Consider the following 18,598-nt stretch of genomic DNA (forward strand, 5'->3'; position numbering starts at 1 on the left):
CCCCTTTTTTTTTCCCTTTGCCACCCTTTGCCCCTTCTCCCTTCCTTTTATCTCTTCCTTTTTCTTTTTTTTTTCTTTTCCCTATAAATGAACCAGCTGAGGAATGTCATCAATGTTGTATAGTCACTCAGGCAGCAACTACTGTACAGATGATCCAGTTTCATATTGTTTCATTCATGTCTGTCTTTTTTTCTCCCCTGAAGACCAAGAACAGCTGGAGAACAAATACACTTAAGAAACCTAAAAAATAAAAAATGTGCAAGAGGTCTGTGAGTCACCAAGAAGAAACTTTCCAAAAGCCTTAGTTTTTAGCTTTTTTCAATTATATGTTTTATTTCTGTATTCAGAAATCAGTGACCCAAATATTTCACTTAAATTGGATAAATTAGACATTCTTGTGCTAAATAGGGAAATGAAAAGATTTGTTCTGATCATTTGAGATAAGATTAGAAGAAAAGCAAAAGCTAGAAAGCTTAAGCTGGTTTTATACACCAGAGTGCAAGTATTAATTATGCCTTGTTCATTAGCAAGTGAATTTTAAGATTTGCAGCTAATAACTGTGAGTTTTCTGGCTTTTATGTCTTTTATTACTCCTATTGATTGAACAATTGATTTATCTTTTTGTAGAGGATCTCAATCATTTAAAATGGTGTGCAAGAAAAGCTGGGTAAAAATAATTTTTTTTTTAAAAAAAAATCGAAGTCAGGAAAGATATTGAGTTTAATCTTGGCAGAAGACAGTAAGTTAATTTTACAAAGACAAAATCTTCACTTAAGCCAAATAAACTTAACATGGCGTTTCTAATCAGCCTTTTAAACCACCGTGACTTCTTTGGAGTCATTGTGCCATCTGTTTAAAGAGAAATTCCAGATAGTATGTAACTTTTTTATCTAGAACTCTTCTTAAGAAAAGTTTTCAGCATGATACTCTTACAGAGAATATGTTTGGTACCAGTGTGCATTTCTTTAGTCTTATTAAGTCTATTTAATACTTCCCTGAAGTTGAAGAATAAACGGTTGAGCTTTTGAGCACCATGGCCAGGTAAATAGTCATGTAGACAAACAGTTTGAATCTCTTCAAGTTTTCATAACCTTTGGTATATTAATATCAGTTTCTGATCTTGAAGTGAATTTGTGTACGTGACACGGTTTATTCTGTGTTTCAGGTCTGGCTTCATGCACCCTATGAGCTTCATCTGTCATTATTTGAGCACTTCATCGAACTTCTTACTGAGTCGAGGTATGAGGTGATGCCAGCCTAGTAATGAGACTTACAGGATTAGGTAACATGCTCCAATTTTAAACTGCCACCTTCTTTCTTTCCTTCTTCCAGCGAAGCGGCAAAGAACGCCAAGTTAATGAGGGAATTCCAACTCATCCCAAGACTGCTCTTGACTCTTCGAGATATGTCTCTGTCCCAGCCTACTATTGCTGCAATTAGTAATGTGTTGAGCTTTTTGCTTCAAGGCTTCCCTAGCAGCTATGACTTGCTCAGGTAGCCCACACCTGTGATCAATCTGTTTTTCTTGGTTTTATTATGTTGGTGAAAAATACTTAATGGTCCTACTGCTGTGGAGTAACTTGAAATGCTCAGGTACTGAATTTTTTTCTCTAAGAACTAGACTGAACTAGGCATAGGCAGTAATTTTGCTAGTGTCTTGATTTGCATATTAAATTCAGCTTGTATCTAAAAAGGTATGACTGATTATGAATGATTAAATGGGCTTAATGTTCTGCAGGCGTGAAGTGAAGGTGCTGTGCTGCAGCTCCGTTGTTCATGTGAAGCACTCTAAAATGCCACTGAATATTACTTGAGATGGAGTATAACAATACTTGTGGTTAAAATGCAGCTTTGATTGCTCTCCTACGTGAAAGGTTTAGTTCAAGATTTTTTTCTTAATCATCACTGTAAAAAATTGTTTAAGGCTGACAGGTGTAGTACTATTAATTCTGATTGAAAGTTACAGAAATAATTCATACATCCGTGAGTACTTGAAATGCTTTTAAACGAGTTCAGCTCCTTGATAACTTAATTTTACTTGTCTCCCATTTCATTATAATGGCAATGGATAAAATATTGCAGGGCTTGGGAGTTCTTTGCATATGAGTGGTCATGTTTTCAGCTTCTCACTTTTAAGTACAATTAAAGTTATCAGAAGCATCATCCTGAACATCCTACCTGTCTTGGTTTTAATTGTACAGGACAAAAAAACTATTCAAGAGTAAAACCATTGATTTTATGCTTAAATAGTTACAGAGCAAATTGTAGAATGCCTGTCTAGGTGTTCTGTGTTCTCCTTCCTGGAAATAAAAATGAAAAATATTGCATAACTAGGGGAAGTTACACTAGCTAGGGACCATTACAGGTTAGTTCCAGAGGAAAGAGGAATTATACTGCATCTCCTTTCTTGGAGTAGCACATCATCATCTTATCTTGAAAACCATGACCTTGTGTTACATCACCTCAAGCTGTAGGCATGAAATGTTATACTAGAGTCAAGTAATTGCTGGGTTTGACGTAATACTTGTTCAGCTGTAATGGTTTGAGAATAGTGTTTTGTTCTCCTTTCTTTAACTTGTGGTGTTCCTTTTACTAGGACTTGGTGGTATTTTCCAGTTTCCTTTCTTGAATCCTAGCCTCCTCAGAGTCCTTTACCTGCAGACTTCTCTGCAAAGGTTCCATTAATTACTACATGTTAGTTTGTTTTGGCTACTAACTTTAGATGGAGGGCATTTTCCTCAGTCTTCAGATGTGAGAAAGTTAACTCTTTTGGGTATCTCCCTCTCATTAGTGTTGGCTTTAGATTGAAAGTGAATTATTGATAGATAAGAGTACATCTGTCATATCAACAAATGATGTTTTTTTCTGTATACATCAAGGTTTGGACAGTTCATCTCTTCCACTTTACCTACATTTGCAGTCTGTGAGAAGTTTGTAGTCATGGAAATAAACAATGAAGAAAAGCTTGACAGTGGTAAGTGATGGCTTGGAAGCAGCAGCAGAGAAATATCTTTGTGATCTGTGCTTAAATACGCAAAGTGTAGAAATAGTGTCGTTAGCAGTATTGTAATTTTGTTATGACCTGCCTACCCGTTAGTTGTGGTCCTTCAGTTTTCAGTATTGGGTGCAAAGCAGTGCCAAACCCACGTACTCTCCTTTTGTTTTCTGTCACTTAACATTGCATGGTTTTGTTCTCTTTCCTCCACTCACTCCTTCAAATCAACTGTGCATCTCTGCTTTTTTCTGGGGAGAGAAAAAAGACAAAAATGGATTACTAGGTGCATCTGCCCCCCAGATGTGGAGGAAGGGAAATAATTAACTAAGAGAGCCTAGTTATTTTGCTAGGCAAAAAAAAAGTTTTACCGTCCTTCAAGAATGTTTATATTGTGTTGTTTTGAGACCATTTTCTGTCCTTGTTTTCCTAAATAAAAAAGGCTTATGCAGTTATGGTTTTGATCAGTCTGAACAGAACTATTTTAGCCCTGCAGTGGATGTCACCCAGATGACTGGAAGGGAGTCCCCAAAGATCCTGTTTCTGCATCTTTTGGGAAAATCCTGGTGCACAGGGCCAAGTGAGAGTGTTCCTGCTTTACAGTTACCTTTATTGGCCTGCTTTCCTCCAGAACAAGGCTTAGACAGTCTGCACATTCATCATTATCCCCCCTGTGCCTCTCCTGTTCCTTCTGAATACTTTTGCTTATTGTGGTCTCAAAGATCATTAAATTTGAGCTTTTTAGTAAAAAAAAGAGGGAGTGTGTATTGGAGAGTGATACAAAGTGTTGTTCTTGCTGCAGGCCAGCCATGTTTTTTTCCCAGGCTAACCACAGTCTTCAGTGCTTTTTGCCTACCTGGGGGACTGAAGAACCCTGTGGAGAAATTTAGGCTGTGGCAGGAATGGAGAAAGAAGCTTTTGAGGCAAAGAACATGAGATTTTTACATTACTGGCCTTCACCAGTTCTGCTGTATTTCTGCCATAGTAGATGCTTTATGTTTGTGTCTGGGACTTGTGCACAAAACCTTGGCCCAGAAAGTGTCCATTTATCTGTCTTGCACGCATTGCCTCTGTTGTGATTTTCTGGGTTTTTTAAATAATGTAAAAACATGGTCCTTCTTTGACAGCATAAGGTGCAGTAAGAGGGGTTCACAAAAGAACTGAGAGCTGCATGTATGGGCTTGTTTACAGTAAGTGTGTTTTTCAACTGATGATGAATTTGGGGATCCACTGAAAGAAAAGGAAACTCATATTTCCCCTGTTTCTTAGATTTGGAGGGAGTTGGGACATAGCAGATTTTTTTCTTGGGATCCCATCTACCTCCCTTCCTGATTGCTTAGTGCAAAAATGCATTTGCTTACAAATATCCTTTAAAATATCTGAATTCCAAAAGCCTGATTTTGCCTTTTTTTTTTTTAATATTCAGGAACAGAGGAGGATTTTGGAGGACTTGTTTCAGCTAATCTTATCCTACTGCGGAACAGGCTTTTAGATATCCTTCTGAAACTTCTATATACATCTAAAGAAAAGACAACTGTTAATTTGCAGTAAGTACAAAAAAAACGAGGTAGAGAAAGGATTTTATTTTTTTTTTTTATTTCAAGGGGAGAATTACACAGCCCCCATTCAATACTAGTTGTATTGTATAATTTTATAGGAACTATTGAATGTTTTATGCAGACATCACTGAATTAGCTTTGGATATGCTGGCAGAAATGGAATGCGTGTTTGAGTTGTTCTCTGTCAGTTGTGGTAGCAGGAACGATACTACTAAGCAGATGCTGGTATAACTAATATTAGTTCTTTCAGCTATAGTATTAACTGAGTTTTGTTTCAAACCTCTAAAAAAAATTTTAAGCCTGTGATTGACAGCACTAGTAGAAACTTATGCTTCAAATTAGGAACAACAGAAGTAAATATCAGCAGGAGAGGAAAATGCATAGTAGATTTGGGGGATGATTGCTTGCTGCTTATTGTTACTTCATAGAAGAAAAGTAGCATGTGTAAAATTTTTGGGTTTTAAAATTGAGCCACAGAGGGTCACAGGTGAGTAGGATGCAGTGGGAACAAGTGTGGATGTCTGGCTACTTCGATTTTTTTTTTAAGTTTTGTTGTCTGGAGAGCCAGTTCTGCTTGCCCCACGTACTTCTTGGTGCTGTTTTCTCATAACTTCATGTGTGGCTATAGAGAAAATCTGTTGAATGAGAAAACTTGGGTTTTTAGAGAAGCAGGATAGTCAGCTTCTCAGTTGGTTAAGATCAAATGGCTTCAGTAGGGGTTATTGTTAGGATCATTGACCCTAGAATGCCCCTTAGCTCCTTAAAATTGCACGTGAGGGAAGATGATACTATAGTTCAGTGAGGCACTAGAATCATACGGTGAGTTGGAGGAGAGCCTGTGAACACTGTCAGGTTAGACCTTGACAGAATATAACTTCCAAGCACCCACCCAGTAGGCTGTACTGAGTCTGCTGGAGGGATTTTGTGGCTGTATGGCGTATGTGCATTATGCGGTGATTGACTGAGCCTTGGTTGATACACAGCCCAAACCTGTTTCAGCTTTTCAGTAATACTGCTTTCAAAAACCAAACAAACATATTCTTTCAAACATTCCCAAGCAGCTCTTTCCTTAATAAAAAAACCCAAACCAAAATAACCTTTGTTTTTTAATACCAGTTTATTCAAAAGGCTTGTGAAAACTCTCTACCTATGTATGGCCTAACAAAAAGCATTTGGAAATTACATTTGTTGACAGTTTTCCAGTTCAGCATTCCACATTTATTCTGAAAAGCAGCAATTGGAGAAATCTCATGCAATGGAATAGTGCCAGGAGCTGTATTTAGTCTTTCTGCTAAACAAACACGCTGTATGTGTTCCATTCAACAAGATTTGGTGAGCAACATTTCTTGTTGTGTAGCAAAGGATTCGGTGAACTCTTCCATAGATCTGAATTTTCTCTGATCTTGAAGTTTGCCCTGTAGAGGGGCACAGTGATTTTTGATATCTGGTAGGAAACTAAACGATGTAAAACATGACTACTCTTTTTTTTTTTTTTTTTTTTTTTTTTCTCTTTAATTAGGGCTTGTGAAGAACTGGTCAAGACACTGGGTTTTGATTGGATTATGATGTTTATGGAAGAACATCTGCATTCCACCACGGTCACAGCAGCCATGCGAATTCTGGTGGTCCTGTTGAGTAATCAGTCCATCCTGCTGAAATTTAAGGAGGGCCTCAGTGGTGGAGGCTGGCTGGATCAGACGGATTCTGTCCTGACTAATAAGATCGGGACTGTGCTAGGTACGGCCTCTCAGCCCCCTCCTCGCTCCAGGGTCGTGGGGGGGCACCCCCAGCTGGGGGTTGCTCTATGAATACTGCCTGGCAGGTGCATCCTTTCTGTTACTGCTGGCTGGGCTGCAGCCGGATGGCTCTGCATTTCATTTTTCTTACAACTAAGAGTTAGATTTCCTAGGCCGAAGGGAGTGGTTTTACAAAACTGCCCTGCGGTTGATGTTACACAGAGTTCATTGTAGTTCAGTATTACCCCCTCATCTGCATGAAGCCTGTGTAGCTAATTGGGGTTTTGTTACCATCACAGTAAGGTTAAATATGTCCCTTGGGCAGGCACATCCGATCTAGATGCAAACATAGCACAGTAGTTTCTTATGAACACAGCAATTAAAGATTCAATAATATTTACTTGTTTGTTTGCTCTGACTCATTAGAGCATCATGCAGTGTTAGACCTGAGCTACTTTGTGTAGTGAGTTCTGTACCAATTAGATTTACCTGTTTGGATTTTTGCTGTCTTGGGAATTTCTGTGTTCACAGTATCATCTCAGCATTTCTTTTCTTCTTCCCCTCCTGCCTTCTGCACACACACACGCTTGCACTCTCTCTCTTATTAAGGACTTTCTGTGCAGGATCTTAAAGCCTCACTTATTCAGGTTATCAGACCTTTCCATTACCTCGTGTGAACTAGAATTCAGTGTATAAGGCTTTAGAGCTACAGGACCCATTTTGAGCATCTCTAAGCTGCCTGAAATAACTGATGTCAATTCTCTGTAGAGAGGTGTAGAGGCGATTTCCCATGGACCTGTTTTTTTAGTCAAAATACAATTGCAGTTTTCAGATGGATGTCCATTCAGACCCTGATGCAAACCCATTGACACTAAGTGGGAGTCTTTCATGAGCTTGAGTAAGCTTTAGGTCATGTCAGTAGTATTAATAGTATTTAAGCGTTGTTCCTAAAATGGCTGTAGAAGGAGCAACCTCTCTGTGTTGCAGCAGTAAATGATCAGTTTCTGTGCTAAAGATTTTTCCAAATTGGTTTATTATAAGGAAATAATTGTGAAGTGTTGTTGAAGTGATCTTCCTTCAGGAAGAGGGCTTTTTCCAAAATGTAAATACAAAGTCCATTTTTTTCCTGCTTTGTTACTTTGAAATCTATCAGAGTACCTTACACTATCTTGTTATTTTTTGCATAAATAAAACCATCTATTAAGTCTTCCTGTTGCAGTGGTTTCCCATAACATATCCCTCAGGATACTCAACTAGGAACACAGGGTGGTTCTTTGCCTTATTAATGAATTAGGAAGATTAAGGAAAACAGTTTTTCTGAAACCATATTACACATGCAAACATTTGATGTTAACATACTGTGGTGTCTGTGGTTTGGCTAATTGTACTTCAAGTTCTGTATTTCCAGAAACAATTTTTCAAATTTGAAAACCATTGATATTTTAGGATATTGACTGTTTTTTCTTCAGTATCCACTTTAAATGTCCAATAACATAAAAATTTTCTTCGGTTACAAAATCTTTCTAAATAAGATTTTCATTTGCAATCACATTTGGAGAGTTTTCCTTTTTTTTTTCTTATTATAGTATCACTTTAATTGAATCCAAGCTAGACTGTGACCAAACAGATATTTTTAAACTTGTGCCTCATCAAATGATAGCAGTAGGTTATCTAATTTTCTGATTTTTAATAAATTACAACACATTGACTCCAAGACTTCTCTTGAAACCAAACCCCAAGCCATTTTAGTTCCAGATTACTGGTGGAATTCCTGAAACTTTGTACAAAAAGTACATCAGTCTGATTCCTGGTAGATGCATAGTCTTTAAATGAATAGTCCATTTCTGGTGGAAATGTGTCTCAGAAAAACAACCTGGGCCCTGGCAGTGCCAGAAGAGTGGCTCACTGTCTGGTGCTGGTGTGGAGACTAAACTCTCTTCCTGCCTATTTCTTCATTGGAAAATAAGCTCTTCTTCTGTCCCAGTGTATTTTATTTTTTTATTAGGAAAATCAAATACCTGGATAGAAGTAGCATCACAAAAGGTGAGTTTTATGCCTCTGCCAGCACTTAAGGTAAATACGAGCATTGAATACTTCATACCAACTGATGAATCGGTAACAAAGCAGCTGAAACCAGATGCCCCTGAGACATCTTTGGTAACGAATTGGCCACCCATTGACTTCAACATTAAATGGGCCATGGGATTGCTTCTTGGTGATATAAACCTGTAACTGAGATTAAGGTGATACTTCCTTCTCAGCCAGTGAAATATCTTTTTTTGGAAGCTTGGGTGTTTTAAAAAGTCTGAAATTGTGGTCGAGGTCAGAAGATGGATCTGTGTGTGTATGCAGTAGCATTAGGCAGTCTGTATGGAGCAGTGTCATCTGTGTAGTGCTGGAAGGCAATTGTTTCCTTTTCTTTAACTGATTGAAAAAATATGACCTCCGAAGCAAAATTGTGTAGTATGCGTGTGATAGTCTGTATGCACACGTTCATTTTTTACAGAGTTAATTTCTGAGGAGGTACCCTCTTGAGTTCACTACTAGAGTAAGAGTGAGCTTCACAGGCATCTCCCTATTAACATGGTTGGCTTTTTGGTTTGGTTTTTTTTTTTTTCACCTTAGGGTTCAATGTTGGCAGGAGCGCTGGTGGCAGATCAACGGTCCGGGAGATTAACCGGGATGCTTGTCACTTCCCAGGCTTTCCAGTCCTGCAGTCCCTTCTCCCGAAGCACACGAATGTACCTGCACTCTATTTCCTCCTCATGGCCCTTTTCCTGCAGCAGCCAGTCACTGAACTGCCTGAAAACCTGCAGGTCAGTGTGCCTGTCAGCAGCAGCCAGTGTAATCAGGGTTGCCAGGTAGGGATTATCCAGTAAAACGTAAATGTAATTCTGTCTGTCATGAAAGAAAATAATGGATTAACCAGGCCCCCTCCTCCGCAGCTGACTCTCAGTCACGACGTGGTGTGGAGTGCTGAGGTGTTTGGGGTGGGAGGACGAGGTCCATGGGAGGACGGGAAAGCCAGTCTGTTAGGGCAGAGCTGTTGCTGGTGTCTTTCTGGTCTGATTTGGGGTCAGATGAGAAGCAGATCCCTGGTTTGAGCTGGCATGGCATGGGCATTGAAGGCAACATAATTTTTTTTGCTTGCTTTCTTTGGTGGTTTGGTTTGGGTTTTTGTTTGGTTTTTTTTTTTTAAGAGTTGTGCTGTGTTAGAGTTCACCAGGTTACAGACAAAACAAGGTAGCTTTTATTTCAGAAAGTCTCTGTGGTTTTGTAGGGAGGCATCTCAGTTTGTGGAAAACGTTTATTGTTCTTATTCTGAACAGGTTGATTTTGGACTTGTTTTAATTGTATGTAAATGAGCAGATATTACATGGTCTAAAATGGAGTCCTAGGAAGCCTTAGTATAGTGATTTATGGGGAAAATCCACACTCCAGGTAGCCAAGGCACCTGCTTAGAGTGGGTGCAGTGCTAATATTTATTTACGAAGGGAAGCTGGAAAGTAAAAAAGGTATTCTGCCATCCTGTTTTCTCCAGAGGAATGCTGGACAGCTTATTCAGCATTGTGCTATGGTGGAGGTATGCATCTCGCCTCTAGTTTACAGTGCTGAAGTACGAAAATCGAAATTAAATTTGACTAATTAAAATATTTAGCAGTAGCACTCTTAATGCTAGAGGTGGCTACTTGTCCATTTTATTTTCTAGTTGATTTAATTTTTTGGACTTGCTGGAAGATGCAATTCTGTTTTGGGTTTGGTTTGTTTGCTGTTTTCTGTGGAATGCCATGTGGGTTTTAGGACTAGATGTGAGTGAAGTATACTGAGGTGACTGTGCAGCACTTGTACTGACAGGTCCGTTCTCATTTCAAAATGCTTGAATACTTTGAAATGAGAGTTGCACTTGCCTTAGCCCGTGGTTACAATGAATTTTCTTCAGTGACACATGAGCTTCATATGAAGCTTTTGGGGATCAAGTTTGGAGGACGTGAAACAATTCATTTTTTTTTAAGATACTGCCAAATGAGTGTATTGTAGGTATAATAAAAATCAGTATCAAATTGCACAGGAGAAGGGGATGATTTAATGTCGTCTTTCTTCTCTTTCACCTCTTGCAGTTTGATTTAGACTCTATTTGGACATTCATATTTGGAGTTCCTGCCTCCTGTGGCACCGTTACCTCTTCAATACACAGTGTTTGCACAGAAGCTGCCTTCTTGCTGTTGGGAATGCTGAGGAGCATGCTGAATTCCGTAAGCATAAAAAATTTCCCTTGTATTTGAATACACAGAATTGTTCGAGTTTGCCATGTGGTCAAAAGCCCAATTAGAAAAGTTGAGGTTTTGTTAGTGTCACGACAAAGCCGTGTGAGTAAGGCTCATAATACTCCAATGAAAATCATCATTGTCAGTGGGTTATTCTATCTTACTTTATTTTTCAGTATCTGTAGAAATATTAATGCTGCTTTTTCACAAAAAGGCTGGGCTTTGTGTTTTGCTGCAATTAAAACAAAACAGGAAAGCAGAAGGATAAAATGCCCTTGGCAGTGATCATTGAATTTCTTTCCTGATTAACGTCATGGGGGAATGTTTGAGATTGTATATCCCATCTGCTCAGAGCTATGCGAGTTGTAGATTTCGTGCATGAACCTTCCACATGCAGAGAAGGCCCCTGACTATTAATAGCCGCATGCTGGAGGAAACGAATTTACTGCCAGAAAAATGTGTCGTCTTCTCATCTTTGAATTTAATGTCAAGAGTAGTGGAAGTTGGTTTCTCAGTGGGAAAATTTTGTATTTCCTTGGAGCCAGAGTGTGTTCTCTGCTGAAGATTATCTCATGAAGTGTTTGAAAAGCAGCACCTGTTCGGTTGTCGCCTGTTTGTCTGTCATGTGTTTGTGCTACGCTCTGAGAAGCGTTGCTTGCCTGTCTCTCCCATGTTAACGTGTCCAAGAGTGTCTTCTGGAAGTGTGTGCTGGTTGTGTGTCTGTGACCTGCTGTCCCGTGTTCTGTCTCTTACTGGTGACCTGTTCTGTCCTGTGTTTGGTCCTCACCCGTTTGGCACGTTTGTGACATACTCAGAGCTGTGTGCTGCCTCCTGCCTTGCCATCAGGTATAGTTCACATGTGCCATCACATTTTGGGTTGACACGAGTCAGGTCGGGTTTGCCAACGTGACCTGAATCAGTGGAGACATGTTTTGCCGTACGTTCAGTCTCCTGTACGTGCCCCGTTCGAACAGGCCTAGGTTGCTGTCATGTTATTGCTGTGGGTTTATCACACGTTTAGTCATGTGTCTAGTTACATTTCATCAGGTGGTTGCAACTTGTTCCCACATGTTTTATCATGACATGTCCTGTTGTAATGTTGGTCATGTTCAGCCAAGTGTTTCTCACGCATTTTTGATATGGTGACATGCTGTTGTGTGTTCAGTCACATGTTTGTGATGGCTTAGACACGTGTTCTCTCATCACATGTTCCGCTGTAACCAGTTGCAGGCACATGGTTTGGACGTGTGTTTTATGTGTTTGTTAGGAGTTGGTGGCTTGTTCAATTGCCACACATTCTGGAGGCAAGATTAGCCATGTATGTTTGCTCAGGTGTATGTGACATGCTCAGACACGTGTTCTGTCACATTGTCGGGTTTGTCACATGTTGGTGATGCCCTCAAACATATTTTGTCACCTGTTTGAGATATTAAATCACATGTTCAGACACTGCATCTTCAGTCATCATGTGTTCTAGACCTATCTTTGGTCATGCATTCTGACAAGTGCTCCAGCACATACTTGCCATATTCTGGATGTGTTTTTCACACCCAGTCATGTGCTTAGCCACATTTCAGTCACTTCTTTCTGCTCTGCTTGACCAAGTGCCTCTCCACGTGATTGATTGCATTTGGCCTCACTTTGATCACGTGTCATGACCACGTGCTTCACAGTGTGTTTGCATAGTTGACCCTACAGCTCCTCTTCCTGCAGCTTCTCTCTGAAGTGAGCATTTGTCAATTAGTGCCATCTGTGCTAATGTGCTGTTTGTTTTTCAACCCAGCCTTGGCAGTCGGAGGAAGAAGGCTCTTGGCTTCGAGAATATCCAGTCACCTTGATGCAGTTCTTTCGATATTTGTATCACAATGTGCCAGACCTTGTTTCCTTGTGGATGAGTCCGGAGTTCCTGTGTGCGCTGGCAGCAACAGTATTTCCTTTCAACATACGACCGTACTCTGAGATGGTAGGAAATCCAACGAGTTAGCTGTTTTGTTTCTCCCCTGTATGTTGCTTTTGAGGATTTATCAATTAAGAGTCATACAAAGATAAAGGTCTACTTGCCTTGTGGAAAGAGGTTGTTGTAAAGGCTGGGCTGGACATTGTGTGCCTGGGTTTTGGAACTGAGAGAAGTGTGTGTTCAGCTGAAGGGTAGTTGCAGTGCAGTGACTTCTGAAACTGCATTTTAGGGGGAATGTACGCCGTTCATTTTCTAGTGGACGCTTATTTTCAATCATATGAACAATGTTAGCTAAGATTTACAAAAGCAGAAGAGTTTGAGTCAGCCTATGTTTTCAGTCCTCTGCTCTGGAGGATGTGATAAAATCTAAAACTTCTTTTTCCTCACACTTCCTTTTTTTTTTTTTTTTTTTTCAAAACAGTGTTCCTGTATTACCTGGAACTACTGAGTTCAAGCCAGGAGAAGGTGTGAATTCAACTTTGCTTGTGTTGCTGCCTGAACTTTGAGTTTAGTGTCATTTACAAATGATACTATTTCTAGAATATGAATGGAATGGAAACAAACAGTTATTGTTAGCCAACAACTAAAAGTGCAAAGAAAAGTGGGGAAAAAAAAAAAGTACCAAGAACATGGAAGGATAGCTAGGTTACAGGTTGGCAAATGCTAGAACTAGAGAGGGTACTTCAGGAAATACTGGTGACATGCTACCTTTCTGTTGTCAATAAAAGTGGAGAATCACTTTCTAAAGGTGAGTGCTGATGAGTCATCCAGACAGTTTATTTTGCCTTGAAGTTAAACTTGCCCTTGAAGTAGATTCTGGAAGCTATCTCTCGAAAAAAAAAAGTGCCACTTATAAACTGGTTAATGCTGATTTGGCATTCACATGTATAGTGTTTTTAGAGGAGCCTTGTGTCTCTGAGCAGGTTTTACTTTAGCTATGAGGTCCCTTGAAACTCTGTGTAGCTGCCTGACAACTTGAGCACTTTGCTGTTTGAGGGCTCTCTTGACTCAGAGTGGTTTACTCCTCCAGCATTTCCCTCTGCTCGAACGTGTAGAACTAATCAATCCCTTGTGAAAGAGATGAATAACAGCCAGGTTCCCACAACAAAACGCTATAACCCAGCTGGAGAGCTGAATGGAAGAGAAGGATCTGGGGGTTCTAACTGACAAGCCAGCAGTGTGCCCAGTGGCCAAGAAAGCCAACAGCATCCTGGCTTGTGTCAGCACTGGTGTGACCAGCAGGAGCAGGGAGGTGACAGTCCCCCTGTACTCTGCACTGGTGAGGCCACACCTGGAGGGTTGTGTCCAGCTTTGGGCACCTCGACACGAGAGAGATCTGGAGGGGCTGGAGCGAGGGCAGAGGAGGGCAACAAGGCTGGGGAAGGGCCTGGAGAATAAATCCTGTGAGGAGCCAGGGAAGGAGCTGGGAGTGTTCAGTGTGAGGAAGAGGAGGCTGAGGGGAGCCCTCATCCCTCTCTGCAGCTCCTGACAGGACATTGCAGAGAGGCTGGGGCTGGGCTCTGCTCCCAGGGGATCAGGGACAGAACAAGAGGGAACGGCTGGAAAGTGCCACAGGGGAGGGTCAGGATGGGCATGAGACACAAATGTTTCCCAGCAAGAGTGGTCAGAGAGTGGAACAGGCTGCCCAGGGAGAGGGGAGTCCCCATCCCTGGGGGGTTTCAGGGCCGTTGGGATGAGCTGTGGGGGATGTGGGGTAGGGGAGAACTTTGTAGAGTGGGGCTGAGGGTTGGACTCGGTGATCCCCAGGGGCTTTTCCAACCTGAATGATTCTGTATGATTCTGTGAAATTCAGCCTTGAGAGAAAATTCTTAACTCATTTTTCAGCCTGAGATTGCCGTTAAAGCCAGAAAGAGTAGACGTTAGAGCTTCTTTTCCTGAGAAAACTCCTACTGAAACAGACTAAATGTTCAAAACATTTGGTTACTTCATATGTAAGCTGGTGATGCAATAAACTTGTTGAGGGAAATCATATTGTCTCCTCTTGCATTTGGAGGAGGGCTTTACATAAAAACAGTCAGTCTTTTGGATTTGACAGCTTTGGTTACTGTCTGTACACTTGTTACAGTCCTCTTTAAGAGCTAGCACCTCAAAAGTGTTTTGTTCATCAGAAACAGCAAAGTGTAGAGACTTCTTTTGTTGTTGTTAAGAGAATTTGGGAAATGGGCTTACCCATAACTGCGTTTTGATGAAGGAAAAATATATTAAAAAAAAAGAAAAGGCTCCATTCTTTTTTTTTCTGCCATGTATGCCTTGGTAGCCTTTTTTAGTTGCTTCTGTCTTGATTTTAACTACTTTAGTTAAATAACCTTTCAAAACTTTTCTTATTTCCAATGAGAAAATTTATTTTTGTGAAGTGTCTAGAAATCGCCCGAGTGTTTCCGTGTTGGTAAGTGAATGTGAAATGTGATCTCTAGCTCACGTAACTCAGGCCAGTCTTCACTGATCATTGTTTGCCTTGGGAATCTGAAAATAGAATTTGGACGTTTCTCCTGCTCTGTATTAGGGAACTGATCCCGAACATAATCATCTTGTAAAAAGTCCCCTTAAGAAGCAAAATGTGAATAGCTTTAGAAAGACAAGTAAAGGGTAGAGTAGTGAAAAGACTAATTAATTTGCTGATCTCCAGAGTTTTAACATGCTTTTTTTCCCAGGTCACTGATCTTGATGATGAAGTTGGGTCCCCAGCTGAAGAGTTTAAAGCCTTTGCAGCTGATTCTGGCATGAACAGGAGCCAATCAGAATACTGCAATGTTGGCACCAAGACATACCTAACCAACCACCCTGCCAAGAAGTTTGTGTTTGACTTCATGCGTGTGCTGATAATTGATAATTTATGTCTCACACCAGCCAGCAAACAGACCCCTCTGGTAGATCTTCTGCTAGAGGTACAGTTTGTTTGGTTTTTTTGGTGGCTCGTTTTCATTATTTGAACTTATTGTGACACTTTATTCCCTAAAATGTTTTCCTCTACTTGCCTTTCAAGGTAAGGGATCACCTTTCAGGGGTGATGACCCGGGATTCAGTAGAATCCCATAAATTGTCATGAAATAAGAGGGGGGTGCAGAAGGAAGACTAGTGTCTTATTAACTAGCAGTTCGCTCACTTTTATTTAACAGCTTGGAAAAATCTAAGAACACAAATGCAGAGGGCTTATCTCAGCCTCTCTTTGAATATTTTCTGGGCTCCCTGCACCCCCTGGCATTTTTGTGTACTGGTGACCATCTCAGGTGCTTGAGCTGCCAGTCTGCGTGCTGGTTACCTGGCTGTGCTCTGGCCCTGCCTCCACACCACAGCCCTATTACCACTTCTGTTTGTTTGTGGGCTCCTTTACTTTCATTTGACCAGTCAAATGGCTCTCTTAGTTGCTGAGCACAATGTTTTATTTCTCATTTGTCCTCAATTTAGAGCAGCCATCATCTTGTTTTGTCATTTTAGCCAGTGCCTCCTTTTGTCTGGAAACACAGGTAGTGGATCACAATGCTAGATGTTCAGCAGTGCAGCATGTGAAGTTGCGGCTTTAAGTTTTTGTGGAGTATGATTCATTTGTTAACACCTGTCAGATCGTGACAGCTGTACTGGCTTTGTTGAAAATATAAAATCCCTGCAGAAATATTAAGGTTTCTGTTTTATTCATATTAAATAAAAAGAAGTGGCGGGACATATGGAGCCATACGCTGTAAAAATTCACAAAAAACTGTGTTGTTATCTTGTAAATTATCTTTTAAACTTCATGACACATGCAGGAAGCATCCTTCTGTTAACTGTGAGGCAGGGAATGAGGAGGTCAGGTACTGTTTTAACTGCCCACACCTTCTTCAGACTGTATTTTGAAATGTTCAGTTCATATCCATTCACATTCTCTCTTGACCTATTTGTTACCTCATTTATGTTGCTGAGTCTCTCTGATTATTTTTTTTTTATTATTATTATTTTTTTTTGATAGCTGAAGGAGTTTTGGACCGTGCTTGTGTATTTCCTAACAATTTTCCTGGGGCAGTAGGGCATCTTTTTGCTGTGACAAAGCAAAAAATGAGTTGTCGAGAGTTATACGCAAACATCAGGAAGCATATCTGAGGCCACGTTCAATTGGTTGCAGTTGCTTTAATCTGTTGTTCTAATCTGGTGGTTTTAATGCATTAACATTCTTCAGTGTTACTGCCCCCTTCACATAAACAGAGCAGTGGGTTTGTACACTCTGCTAAACTGTTAGGGAGCAAGACAGAGCAGGTTGACTGAACGCTGCATTGCTTTCTAGGGCTGGTGAAGTGGATCATTCAGTTAGGTATGATCCATTGAACGACTCAAGGTGATAAAATGCTTTTTCCCTTCAAGTGCAGAGGAAATTAGAAAGGTTTAACGTACCCATCTATTATATGGCTGTAGGGAGGCTGCTGTAGTATTATGCAGAACCACCACCCCGATGTAATTATTAACTTACATATTTGATCTGTCCCATTTAAGTAAATTTTACTTAAGTAAAAAATAAGTTTTTTACCAAAAGAGGTGATTTTGTGAACTAAGGTCTATGTTTAACCATGTGTTTAGTTAGAGATTTTTACACATTTTATGGAATGTGTTCTTTTTCCAGTGAAGGTTTACTGGATTTAAATAGGAACAATGCCTACTCTGTAAGACTGCATATAACCAAGCTATACTCAATGTGCATTCTTAAATTTTTAGATAACACCGAGACTTTTTCCTTGAGACAGAACGTTAAGGAAAGAAAAAACCTATAGCTCACAAGAACTGAAAAAAGAGAAATTCACTTAGAATGTGCTCCCCCTCCCTCTTTTTGCTCCTTCAGAGATACTCGTTATCTTAACATTGTTTTTCTTTTACCAGGCTTCCCCTGAAAGGTCAACACGAACGCAGCAGAAGGAGTTTCAGACATATGTTTTGGATGGAGTGATGGACCACTTACTTGCAGCTGATGTTTTACTGGGTAATATAGCGAAGTTTAATTATCAACCTATTGATTTGAGCACAAAGTTTTGATAATTTCAATTTTTATTTGTTAGTGTCCTGTTCTGTTACAACTTGTCTTTATTTTTTAACCCTGCTATTTCCTTTGCTGTGAAAAAGATGTTGCCAATCAACATGATTGCACGTTCCGTCACTATCTTGATTGTGCCAAAGTTGTAAAATAGGTTATTCAGAGAAAATATATGAATCACAGAACCATCCGGGTTGGGAAAGCCCTTTGAGCTCCTCCAGCCCAACCACGAGCCTCACCCTGAGCGTTCCCAACTCCCCCAGATCCCTCAGCGCTGGGTCAGCCCGACTCTTCCACCCCTCCAGGGATCCCGGGGACTCCATTCCTGCCCTGGGCAGCCCATTCCAACGCCCAACAGCCCCTTCTGCACAGAAATCCTTCCTCAGAGCCAGCCTGACCCTGCCCTGGGCAGCTTGAGGCCATTCCCTCTGGGTCTGGCGCTGCCTCCTTGGCTCCAGAGACTCATCCCCATTCTTTGCACCCTCCTGTCAGGGAGTTACAGAGGGCCAGGAGGTCTCCCCTCAGCCTCCAGACTAAAATGACATCAATCTTTTGGATATGTAAGCCAGACGAATTGCAGTCACATCGAAAAGAACTGAAACTGCATCTTGCATCATCTCTCTTTGTCTTTGCCTTCGCAGAGGATTTGGAGCCTTTTTCAGTCTATCACGGGTGGGACTTTGGTTTTTAAAAGTTAGCTTTGTTTCCATTTCCTTCTACTGTAGTTTTGTTATGAATGCAGTACCCCATAAAAAAGTCTCTGGAATTAACACTCCATTAGTTAGTGAACAGGAGATAATGAGAAGCTTGTAACTTGGATGTCAGTAGCGTAGGCTGTCCCAGAGGTGATCACAAGGTGCCCTGTAGGAGTATGGCTGCTCAGGTGCCCCATCAGATTTCACAGTAGCCTGCTGGACTTCCCAGAAGGTCAGTCTGCTCTATCTCCATCCTAGATGCCATGGGGCAGTGTGTGTTTCTGTTCAAAAGTGCTTGTAAGGGCTCTCCCTTTCTTGCCACAGCAATGATTTGTCTTTCTCTGGGTACAGTGTGTTAATAAAACAAATCCAGAATCATG

The 18,598-nt window shown here is 40.7% G+C and overlaps 1 protein-coding gene across 4 annotated transcripts in view; it reads left to right on the forward strand.

Annotated features, from left to right (window-relative positions):
- The window catches only part of WDFY3 (WD repeat and FYVE domain containing 3), a 142,576-nt gene that overhangs the window by 88,405 nt on the left and 35,573 nt on the right, over positions 1–18,598 (forward strand). For 3 of the 4 annotated variants that reach the window (XM_026847526.1, XM_026847528.1, XM_026847529.1), the window contains 10 exons: positions 1,166–1,239; positions 1,333–1,494; positions 2,880–2,974; positions 4,419–4,539; positions 6,071–6,288; positions 8,913–9,148; positions 10,406–10,540; positions 12,336–12,515; positions 15,182–15,415; positions 17,373–17,472. In XM_026847526.1, coding sequence (XP_026703327.1) covers positions 1,166–1,239; positions 1,333–1,494; positions 2,880–2,974; positions 4,419–4,539; positions 6,071–6,288; positions 8,913–9,148; positions 10,406–10,540; positions 12,336–12,515; positions 15,182–15,415; positions 17,373–17,472 — 1,555 coding nt within the window. The remainder of the gene's footprint in view (positions 1–1,165; positions 1,240–1,332; positions 1,495–2,879; positions 2,975–4,418; positions 4,540–6,070; positions 6,289–8,912; positions 9,149–10,405; positions 10,541–12,335; positions 12,516–15,181; positions 15,416–17,372; positions 17,473–18,598) is intronic. The other variant, XM_026847527.1, reaches the window with a different exon arrangement.

This window comes from Athene cunicularia, assembly GCF_003259725.1.
Source record: "Athene cunicularia isolate RWA chromosome 4 unlocalized genomic scaffold, athCun1 chr4_part2, whole genome shotgun sequence".
Lineage (NCBI taxonomy): Eukaryota > Metazoa > Chordata > Aves > Strigiformes > Strigidae > Athene > Athene cunicularia.